The sequence below is a fragment of the Myotis davidii genome, unplaced genomic scaffold (assembly GCF_000327345.1).
Source record: "Myotis davidii unplaced genomic scaffold, ASM32734v1 scaffold48, whole genome shotgun sequence".
Classification (NCBI taxonomy): Eukaryota; Metazoa; Chordata; class Mammalia; order Chiroptera; family Vespertilionidae; genus Myotis; species Myotis davidii.
Window position 1 is genome coordinate 829051 of NW_006299393.1, and position 11956 is coordinate 841006.

At 40.0% G+C, this 11956-nt stretch overlaps 1 protein-coding gene across 1 annotated transcript in view; it reads left to right on the forward strand.

The window, feature by feature from the left end:
• IMPG2 (interphotoreceptor matrix proteoglycan 2) overlaps positions 1-10979 on the forward strand; it is an 87028-nt gene extending 76049 nt beyond the window's left edge. The window contains exons 14-18 of the mRNA XM_015571275.1: positions 3817-4058; positions 5356-5544; positions 7776-7977; positions 8422-8501; positions 10307-10979. Coding sequence (XP_015426761.1) covers positions 3817-4058; positions 5356-5544; positions 7776-7977; positions 8422-8501; positions 10307-10319 — 726 coding nt within the window. The 3' untranslated portion in view covers positions 10320-10979. The remainder of the gene's footprint in view (positions 1-3816; positions 4059-5355; positions 5545-7775; positions 7978-8421; positions 8502-10306) is intronic.
• The last annotated feature ends 977 nt before the right edge of the window (positions 10980-11956 follow it).

Consider the following 11956-nt stretch of genomic DNA (forward strand, 5'->3'; position numbering starts at 1 on the left):
CAAATTTTCCCATCTTGATAATTAGTATATCTCTTCCAAGGACATCAGTATCATTCTCTTTTCAAAAGGGTGGTCCACATATGTTATTTTTACTTATTTACCTCCTGTTTCCTTTTCTACTCTATCTGGCTCTCTTTTTTACCTTTCCACTGGATCTGTTTTGCTACATCTCTATTTGCCAAGCAGGTAGATTTGTGGAATCTGGCCTTTAGATTCCTTCCTTCTATATAATTTTCCCAAGTTGTTTTATCCATTTCCATTATTATAAGTCTAATAGAGATAAAATTTATATACAGATTAGACTTGTCTTCTGAGCTCCAGAATCAGTATCTAACTATGTACTTGTTGATCTTAAGTTGGATGTATTCTATGTATATCAAATTTAAGAAGTGTAAGAGTGAGATCTTGTTTTCTGTGTCTCTCCGCATTTCAGCTATATCCATTCCACTCAGCTTCACCATCCTGATAAATGGAAGCTGTGTCCACTCAGCTACTTAGGCCAGAAACCTGGGAAGTCATTCTGATACCTCAGTTTCTATTACCACCATTGCCACCTCTCATTTGAACTAGTTTCCCCACTACCTCTCTTGTTTCCTTCCCTTCTCCATTTTTCAGATAGCAGCCAGGGTGCTCTTTCTAAAAACATCAATCAGATTACTTTACTTCAATGACTGCCTGGTTCAGTAGCTATAAGGCCTGGACCCTACCTTCTTCCCCGATATCATCCAATGAAACTAACCTCTTTGCTTACCAAGTCAAACTTGCTGGATTTTAGTTCCTCAAATTCAAACAACTTTTCTTGCCTTAAAGCCTTTGCACATACTGTCTCCTTTGCTTGGAACTCTTTTCCCTCTTGGCTGACTTCTGCTCACCCTTTATGCTTCAGTTCAAATGTCTCTTCCTCAAGACTTTCACTGACTCACCCATATTCTAGATTGGGTCTCTCCTGTTAGTTTTTCTTGTAACATCATGTTCTTTTCCTGCTATAGAGCTTATAACTATTGTAATAATGCTAATTTATGCACATAGTTGCTTAATGGGCATTATCCTCAGTTGAGCTATCCACAAGGAATGATATTTTATCTGTTTTATTAACCATAGTGTCTTGCATATAAAAGGTACTAAAAAATACTGCGAACGAATGAAATGAACCATTGCTTTTATTTGGAAGATTTGGATGCAGTGAATACTGTTGAATCCTCAGACTTTGTTCTTTTTCATCTTCCACCCACCAGAGGACAGTGGTTTTAGGTAGGAGTCAGGGGGAATACCTGAGTTCGTATTTCTCCAGTGACTTTTACTCTCAAACTGGTTTGAAAGTGAACTCTATTTTTTAACTGAGAAAGTCACCTTCTTTCCTTTGAAATCCTTATTCACTGAAAGTGAGGAAAATGATTTGGCCAATCCTCCAATATTTAAATCTCTTGCCATTTGAGTTCTCTAAGGCCAGTTGCGCATTTTTTGCCATGTGGTGTAGTGGAAAAAGCAAGTAATTATAATTTGGAAGGCCTGATTTCTTTATTTGTTCTTTTGTTTTTAAATCCTCACCTGAGAATATTTTTGAGAGAGAGAGAGAGAGAGAGAGAAAGAGAGAGAGAGAGAGAGAGAGAGACAAAGAGAGGGGGAGAAAACATCGATGTGAGAGAGACACATCAACTGGCTGCCTCCTCGACTGGGGCTGTAATTGACCTGTAACATGCCCTTGACCAGGAATTGAACCTGCGACCCTTTGGTGCGTGGGCCAATGTTCCACTGAGAAAACTAGCCAGGGCTGGAAGGCCTGATTTTTTGCCTCTGCTCTGCCATTTATCATTTGTGAGACCCTAGATGATCTATATTATCTCTGAGCTTTAGTTCCGCATATATTAAATGGGGGTAATGTTTGGGGTGATTACTTAATAAGTTATATAAATGTCTAATCACTATGTTATACACAGGAAACTAATATAATATTGTATGTCAGCTCTAATCAAAAACTTAAAAAAAATTTAAAATGGGGATAATATTACCTGGCCTATGTATTTTATGGGGATAGTCTAAGTATTAAAATAATAACATATATTTGCATTTGACTAGCCATACAAATGCATGCAAGCAGATATGATTCATAAAACTTTTTGCAAAAGTCAACCCACTTTTTTAAAAAAGGGAAGGACAATAAATAAGTGCATTTACATCAATATTTTATGTAACTCACATGTGAGCTGCATGCTGAGTCATTCAGGTTTATAGGGTCACCTTTTTCTTTAATATTCAAATGAACTGGCATTAGCCCCTCCCAAGTGTAGTGTAAAACCTGCATCCAGGTCCCTCCCACCCCCAATATCTCCAGGAATGAACAGGGATGAAATAGCTGTCAATCACCTCCAGCTCTGAGTTCCTTCTGCTGAATTCCCAATCCTTGTGGTTGTTCCTTATGAAAACCCAATACAGATCACAGTCCCATTTTTGACTTTTCCAAGGCACCTCTACAAGGTAGTTGATTCTCTCAGATATTTCCTTTGCTATGAGGGTGACAGAGAAGGCTTTATCATACCACCACAGGCGGTTTAAAATATTGTTGGGCATAAATATCCTAAACTTCCTCAGCAACCCTTTCAAAGTCATTTCTTATTGGCCAACTTTTTGGACCAAGCCAGCTACCATGCTATTCTGGCTGTCTTTCTACACCTTTTCCATATTTTCTTCATTATCATTTTTCTAGACCCATCAATTCCTCTCTTAGCCTGTCCCTGGTAAACTAGACATAATTCATTTTATAATTTAGATCCTTGTCTCTTATCCCAAATTAAGCTCCAGGTCTATCTTTGTTTTCTCCTAAAGTCATTAAGGTGCTCTTAAACAGAGGGCCGTGTTTTCTGGGCATCCACCTTTAACCTACACAGAGGGCTGGAAACAGACTGGAAAGCTACAGTCTTTTATTTACATGATTAAAATATTAGTCTTAGTCTTTCTTCTTGGCCTAGGGCAAAAGGAAGCAACTTTTATTTTTTCCCTCTTCCTATTTCCCTTCCACCAGACATTCACACATATACCCATGGAATGATCACAGTATTTTAGAATTTTAAAATAGAATTTCCCTACTACCTGTATATTTTTAGTTAAAGGTCTTCAGATTAAAATATTATTTTATCTCAAGATTGGCTAGAGATAAGATTGATGTGTTTCTTGTTTAACTTCTTTGCACAAAAACTCTTGAACTTCCATCAACATAGGAAGCCATGCAATATTATCCTTCCTCTTCTCTAAACACACTGCTAGGCCAGGATTATATTGTTTTCTGGGAACAAAGTCACAATATGTATACTAGAATAAGACTGTGAGGACAGGAAATATACAATGGAACCCTGCTGCATGGGCCCCTTGTAGAAACTGCCCATCTAACAGCACTGTTGTATGCTTTCTTTGTTATATTTACAATGGAACCCTGCTGCATGGGCCCCTTGTAGAAACTGCCCATCTAACAGCACTGTTGTATGCTTTCCTTGTTATATGAGCATCTCATCAGTGGTCCCCTGTATGAGTTTCCTAGGGCTGCTGTAACAAAAGAACACAAACAGGATGGCTTACAAAAACAGAGATTTATTCTCTCATAGTTTTGAAATATAGAAATCTAAAACTAAGGTGTTTCTGGGCCATGATCCCTCTGAAGGGTTTAGGAAAGATTCTTAGGATGAATCTGAAATTTTTTGTGGTTTTGGTGGTGATGGTGTAGTTTAATGCTTCAGGAAAGGGGTCGTCCCCATGGTACTTTGGACAGTGAGACTTAGTGGAGGAGATTCATGTACTCCAACTCCTGTGTTTTGCCCTTTCTAGTATTTTTTTTCTGGTTTGTTTGATGTTTTAGGGGATGAAGCCAACCCTTGCAAGTTTCAGGCATGCAATGAGTTTTCCGAGTGCTTGGTCAATCCCTGGAGTGGAGAAGCGGAGTGCAGATGCCACCCTGGATACCTGAGTGTGGAGGAACTGCCTTGTCAGAGTCTCTGTGACTTTCAGCCTGACTTCTGCTTCAATGATGGGAAGTGTGACATTATGCCCGGACATGGGGCCATTTGTAGGTATGGCGTAGCTAGAAATTTTGACTTCATGAGTTTGTAGATACTTCCTCTGAAGAAAAAGGGTCTACACCTATGATTTTAGGATAATCTCAGCAATATTTGTTGTAGAAGTTATATCTAAACAATAGATTGGCACCATTTAGTGTTCATGTGAAGACTGAGTCAGTTAAAAGGCCTGAATTATAGGTCAAATGGTTATTTTATTTTATGCTCTTAGGCTGTGAGAAAGACATTGTGTAGTGTCCCACTGAGAGTCCTGGTAGTAGTTGGGGTCTGTGTTGTGGTTCTTAGAGGGATGGTAAGGCAATTGGTGCTTAGGTTTCAGCATAAGAGCAACACTTAATACTGCACCTGAAAGTGAAAACAAAGGAGTTTTATTCTATTTGGATTATGTTTTGAATGGCTTTGGACTGCTCTTGATCCTACCAAGTATTCAGAGAAAAAAGCAAATAGTTGAAGTCTTTGAAGTCATGACAAATATATTTTATTTAAGTACCTGAGATCCATTTTTTTATTTTATTTATTTTTATTTTTTATATATTTTATTGATTTTTTACAGAGAGGAAGGGAGAGGGATAGAGAGTTAAAAACATCGGTCAGCTGCCTTCTGCACGCCTCATACTGGGGATGTGCCCACAACCAAGGTACATGCCCTTGATCAGAATCGAACCTGGGACCTTTCAGTCCACAGGCTGATGCTCTATCCACTGAGCCAAACCGGGTAGGGCTGAGATCCATTTTTTAAAGGTAGAATTTTCATGGTTCTAACTTTCAGGCACCCTTACTGTCTTTTCCTGCCCATTCCCCTAAAACAAAGCAGAGCAAATCAACCTCCCACCACACATCATAGTCACATGGTGTAAAAGGAGCGAGTGCTGAGAACAAATGAGAGGACAATTTGTGGATGTGAAAATGGCCAAATGTTGGCATAATGCCACAAACAGAGGAACTAGGTAGAAATGATTCAGATTTTTCTATGTGGAAAAGTGTAATGTTTAGCTAGGAAACTAAGGGGAAAAGTAGTCCCTTGATATCCAGAGAAATTAGTATTATGGAAAAGCAGTGATTTCCTTGCTGCTGTGGGATTTGAAGACATTTTCCACAGGTCTGTGGCCTTGGGGTTGGGAGGGACTTAAAACGTATGATCATTGAACCTGCATATTTACCTCTTTACTGAAGCTTCCTGTGGCCAGTATTTATTGCTTTACCTTTCCCAGGTCCCACTGAAGCTTCTGCTGTTCATTATTACTTTCAGCAAAGTGATTCCACTTTGACACTTGGTCACTTCTCATTACAGGTGTCGAGTGGGTGAGAACTGGTGGTACCGAGGGGAGCACTGTGAGGAGTTTGTGTCTGAGCCCTTGGTGATAGGCATCACCATCGCCGCCGTGGTTGGACTTCTCCTCGTCTCTTCTGCTGTTGTCATCTTCCTTATCAAGACTCTTCAAGCTCAGAATGCTCGGAGAGAAAGAGAGAGGCCCTTTAGGTAAATAAAACTGCTCTTGGGTGAAGAAAATGTCCCGCTTATTCATTCATTTAGTACTGACTATGTGCCAAATATCGAATAAGGATCTGGGGTGCAAGAGAGAAAGCTATAAAGTTGAATGAAAACATGGGCTCTGTCCTCCAAGGGTGTCAAATTGGAAATAAACAGAAGCTGCAGTATGAGTAAGATGCAAAGGGACCTGGATGAGACATGAGTTAGTTTTGCCTGGGGGAGAGAGTCTTAGAAGTTGAAAAGTGGTTGTGATATTTAGCTGGACAGAAGAGTAGCTATCCATGGTGGGTGGGTGGGGCACTTTCTAGCTACTTGAATGAGCATGAGCAAAGTTAGGAAGGCATGAGTGAATCTCAAGGAACACTGAAGGAATGGCCTCATTGAGCATGGCCCAATGCGTGTTTCGTGGTTGGGGAGAGGTTGGAAGGGTGATGGAGATAAGGTGAGATCCTTGTATGAAGACCAGATCAGTTAGTTTGTTACTTTTGGCTCATTATGGTTCTGAATCTAGATAAGAATCTGACAAGAAATGACATTTGATTTTCTTTTAGTAAAATGTAGCTTCATTAATGGAGAAAATATAATCTGTTTTACTTATTAGACTAGCAATCCAAAGACCCTTTGGGTTGTTATCCTATACCAGTGATGGCGAACCTTTTGAGCTCGGGGTGCCAGCATTTTGAGAAACCCTAACTTAACTCTGGTGCTGTGTCACATACAGAAATTTTTTGATATTTGCAATCATAGTAAAACAAAGATTTATATTTTTGATATTTATTTTATATATTTAAATGCCATTTAACAAAGAAAAATCAACCAAAAAAATGAGTTCGCGTGTCACCTCTGACACGCATGTCATAGGTTTGCCATCACTGTCCTATATAATAAAAGTCTAATATGCAAATTGTCCCCTCAGCCTGGAGTTTGACTGGGAGTTTGATCAGGGGTTGGGGCTGGCCAGCCAACCGCCTGTGGCTGCTCCCCCTGGTTGGCGGCAGGTGGCCGGAGGAAGGGAGGCCCCAGCTGGCAGCCAGCAGCCACTAGGGACCCTACTCATGCATGAATTTCGTGCACTGGGCCTCTAGTGTGATTATAATCAATGGTTGTACTTTGCTTTTGTGCTTCCATAGTCTAAAGAATTACTGGTTTAGGTCTAGGCTACCTTCTCTCACCCTCAGCTTGCTAAGGAGGCACCTCTCCTTGGTTCTTAGAGCCCCCAGGACATACTTCCATCACTGTTCTTATGCTTTTTATTGAGTCTGACTTTTCATTAGACTGTAATCTCATTCCAATCAATTCTTTATCATTACTATCTGTCGTAAGTGTTTCCCTCCACGTCCTGCGTGGTTCAGGGTTCGGGTCTGGAAGAGGAGCCGCACACAAATGAAATAGAAAAGACACTAGTTAATCTGGGAATATTGGGGGACCAGGCGGCAAGTCCAACTCAAGAGGAAGGACTTCCACTGTGCTCAGGCCTCACCAAGCTTTTATAGTGAGCGGTAAACAAGGTAGTGGTTACCATAGTTACACAGTTCTTGTGAGTTTCACTTGTTTACACCATGGTTATACTTCCTGCACTTCCTCAGCCCATTAGATTCTCAGATAAGATCTAGGGAGTGTTATAAGGTCAAGCCTAATTATGCTAAGAGGACTGTGCCCTCTAACCTAGGGCTTGTTTGTGACTTTGCCAGCAAGTCAGTCCGAGGCTTAACCCTATATCAGTCTCCCACAACTATCTAGAACTGTCTTAGGCACATAATCAATGCTCAGTAAATATTTGTAGACCTGAATTGAACCTGAGGCCCAATTACTCCCATATTTATATTTTTATCAGATTTTCTGTGTGCTACACATTGATTTTTTATTTGTCTATTCTGGGAATGATGGCACTGTATGCATTCCATGAAATACTATCTATTGGCAGGCTTGGTTCCCCATCAGCATTTATTGAGTGTCAGGCCCTGTGGGGCAAGTAAAGATGAATGAGACATGGAACAATTCCCTGGGGCACTTGCCATGTAGTTGAGGAGATAATAATGACAACACGTGATAAATAATTTCTGAGATTGATCTGGGTATTTTTCACAGTCACCTCTCCTGATTTGTATCAGTTCACCTCCTTTTCTTCCCCAAGAGAAATCTTACTACAGGTAAATAACCTTCTAAGTGGTTATACATCTGAATCTGAATGAATCCTACTTTTGTTTTTGTGGCTCCAGCAGACAGCCTGCCAGCCTTTCATCCATTGAAGATGCCGTAAAGTACAACCCTATGTATGAAAGGCATGGGGCAGGAATGGAACAGTACAGGGGACCCTATCCTCAGGGTCCCTTCCACAGCGCAGCACGAGGAGAGGTGATTGGTGGTCTGAGCAGGGAAGAAATCAGACAAATATATGAGAACAGTGGGCTTTCCAGAGAGGTAGGAAACTGTTTTTCTGTTGTTGCTCTGCTGTTTCGGATGTGTGTATGTGTGTGTGTGTGTGTGTGTGTGTGTGCATGAGGAACAAGAAAAGATGAGAAGTATTTCCTGATTAGTTTCTGCTTCATGATATCCCCCAGTTGATGTAGTATGCAGAGGGTATATGAATCTGAGCTGTACCTTCTTCTCCACTCAGTGGTTTCTTTCTCCATTGTTAACAATTGCTCTCTCCCTCCTCCCCACTTCCTTAGAAATATGCCGGAGTTATTCTGAGCAGTTCGTGTATTATCCAAACCTTTCATTCTCTGAAAAGGCCATTCTTTCCTATAGTTCTCCCCTGGATAGCCCAGACAGCCACATTTCCTTATAAAAATTAGGACTCCTTTTAAAAGATGATTTAAGCTTTTCTAATGTGATGTATGGCCTATTTTTCTTTTCAAAAAGGAAATTCAAGAAAGAATGAGAATTTTGGAACTGTATGCCAATGATCCTGAGTTTGCAGCTTTTGTGCGAGAACATCAAATGTAAGCATTCACAACAGCGCCCCTGCTCAGGCTGTTAACCGTGAGCCTTAGAGTAGCGCCTCCAGCGGGAACACGTAGTTCCTGTTCATGCGATAACCAATGTTTGTTGAGTTCTTTAGAGTTAAACATTCCCACACAGACGACCCCATTTATTTCTCACGATGGCTTTGTAGGTTGAATGTTTCTTTATTTAAGTTTTATAAACGAGGGAAAGAAGCCTTGGAGAGCTGAAGGGACTTACTCACGATCATAGTGACAGCAAATGGCAGAGAAAACTAAAACAGACACTATGTGTTCTGGCCTAGAGCTTCCTGGGCTGTCATATTTTCTCTCTTATTACCATAGATATCACCCAAGGGTTAATGCTCTAAAATACTTTTCATAGACAGTTTCTCTGAAAAGCATGTGAGAAGCCATAAATCCTTACACTTAAGTATCTCTGTAGATACTTTTCACTATGCTTTCAATTATACAAACCTCATTAAAGTGTATCTCTTGCCTCTACCAAGTTTATCTTACATTTCATTCTATCTTTCCATTTGCTTTTCTCAGCATGTGTTTTGGGCAAGTATCTGTAGTTTTTTTCCTTCTGTTCCCCAGGATCCATAACCAGACTTAGGTTACTAAAATAAATCATAAAGAGACCATTATGGACATTAACTGAGTGTAGTGGGTGAAATTATAATTTGGCTTTTATTTTTGCTCCTAATGCTGCCCTCACAAAGATGCTTCCTCATGGATGGGTTTCCCCAGGCCAGGTGTCTTCACGTGGCTTTGAAAAGAGAAAACCCAGAGCAATTCATGCAAGTTTGTAGAAGAAATCCACAAAGGGTCAGGATGACACTCATGTCCTGACTGGGGCCTCTGTCCCTTTGCTCCAAATTCCTTTTCTCTGATAGGCAGCCCCTCACTCATGATTCCCCTCTGATAGGAAGGGACAGATTGACACTTAAGGAAATTGAGGAAGATACTTTTCTAATTGCATGTGCATGATGGAGAATTCCTTTAAAAATCTCTGAGCACCTGCCTTGACCCCTGGAAGGTGCTGCCAACCTTGCTGAACCCTGTTAGAACAATATTACCAGGATCTGCCTTTTAAGCTAAGATACCCACGCATCCTGGCATCTCCAGCCAGCAGATGACCTATGGCTCCATTCCAGTGGAATCTAACAGAAAGAACATGACTAACATTTTTGTCTTCCCTAAGACTTCTCATAAGCCCCCTACAGCCACCTGCCTGAATGTGTTTCCTGAATTAAAAATGCGTCTTATCTAGGCTAAGACACTGGAAGAAGGGATTCAGGAGAGCCTAATTAAGGGGAGACAGACTGACTACATTGTTTAAATTTCTGCTGGTAAACTGTCTGGCATTAACATATAAAAATCCATGTAACGGAAGATTTAAAAAAGGTCATAGTGAAACAAAAGGAAGTTCACACAGACACTTCTATCATAAGAGGTATGTTCATAGAGAAGATGACATTGAAAAAATATGAGGTACATAGCCCATACAACATTTTCAGTTTCACTTAATCTCAGCATTTTTACCTACCAGTAGTCCAAGAAAATGTTAATGGACTTGATTTAGGATTTAGTAAAAGCATTACATGGTCTTTGTGGAGAAGATTTAAAAAAAAACAACAACACAGCAAAGTACAGGATAATTTTCCTGCAAAGAAAGAAAATACAAAGTATTGGTGATTTTAGGAACAGAGCTTGGCAATGTGTTACAGAAAAATTCATTTCTATGCACATTCTTGCTTTTTCAATTAATTGTGTTTTTGTGGTTTTTTTTTTCATGGCAGGGAAGAGCTTTAATCAAAACTCTGATCGTGGAACTGATTAGAAGCCCAGAGAAGAGAGAGATCACTTGTTACCTGTATCATAAAATTAACCTGCATTTTGAACTCTGTTGGAAGAAGAGTATTTTATTAAAAAAACATTCAATTTGGGCACAAAATTTTTTTCCCCAGTTTAAAATTTTACAATAGAGTAAGAGATGTGACAGTTTTTATATGTAAGCTGCATTTAGAGAAATTCCAAACTGTGTGGGTCCGGAGAGCATCCGGAAGAGAGCAGCGGTGCCGGGGTGTGCGTTGGCAGAGCAGTGCTGCTGATCACTGTGGCTCAGGAGACCCGGAGGAAGGGAGGGTGAGACTGTCCAGCAGGAGGCAGGCTTTGTCACAAATATTTGGTAGCACGCTTGTTATTGTCAGATGGAAGGAGAAGCCTTTGAAGTAATTTCAATATAGTTTATAGTCAGACATTTGTCTAAATAAAATATAAAGTGTTGTGGGGGAGTCGAACTGCTGAAGAAAAAGCAACCTTTTTTGCTGTAGTATAGAGTGAGGCTTGTACTTTATTCTGCCAGAGTTTGAATTTCCTGAGCGTATTAATCAAGATCACATTATTGTTTTGTTAAGTATCTCAGTATCCTTTCTTTTTTTTCAGCTGCCAAATACAATACATATGTGTAACGTTTAGAGGGTTCATTTAGACCAGCGGTTCTCAACCTGTATGGGTAGCCAACCTGTGGGTCATGACCCCTTTGGGGGTCGAACGACCCTTTCACAGGGTCGCCTAAGACCATCGGAAAACACATACATAATTACATATTGCTTTTGTGACTAATCACTATGCTTTAATTATGTTCAATTTGTAACAATGAAAATACATCCTGCATATCAGATATTTACATTACAATTCATAACAGTAGCAAAATTACAGTTATGAAATAGCAACGAAAATAATTTTATGGTTGGGGGTCACCACAACATGAGGAACTGTATTGAATAGTCATGGCATTAGGAAGGTTGAGAACCACTGCTTTAGACTAAAGATGAATTGTGGACAGGGAGGGAATGAGGGTTGGGTCAAGGCCACAGCGCTGAGAATATGTGCTTTGCTGATTGATGGGTGGATGAATCAGAACTCATGGGTTCTCTGACCTACGTATGATATCTTAAGATGTCCCAGCCAAATCCTGGATCTTCTCCAGTTTCTGGTATTTTATTCCAGTTTGGTTCTGGGAGTGTGTCTATGAGCTTCCATTCACTCCACTGCCATCTTTAATTTCCCATCAGTTTCTGGTATTTTAATTTGGGAGACAGCACTTAACTCTCTCACAGGACAGGTTAGCTCATTTGGATTACTTATTTTTGTGTGTAACAACTCATGTCTAAATGAATTCCTGCCTCCACAAAACATGACAGGACTTGTTGCAATTAAATATCTTTTTTATTTTAAAGGTAGGAAAAGTCCACATATTGTATAAATTTTACCTGAATTAGTAGTTGCCCACTTTCTCTCTAGCATGTTTTTGAACAGGTCGCTTCAGACAAGGAGAGGAGAGGGCCAAATAATCATCACTATTAATATTAAATTGCACCTGCACATAAGTTATTATTGATACAGGTATTTTATGTTACAATGTATCCATGTTTGCCAAGAACAGT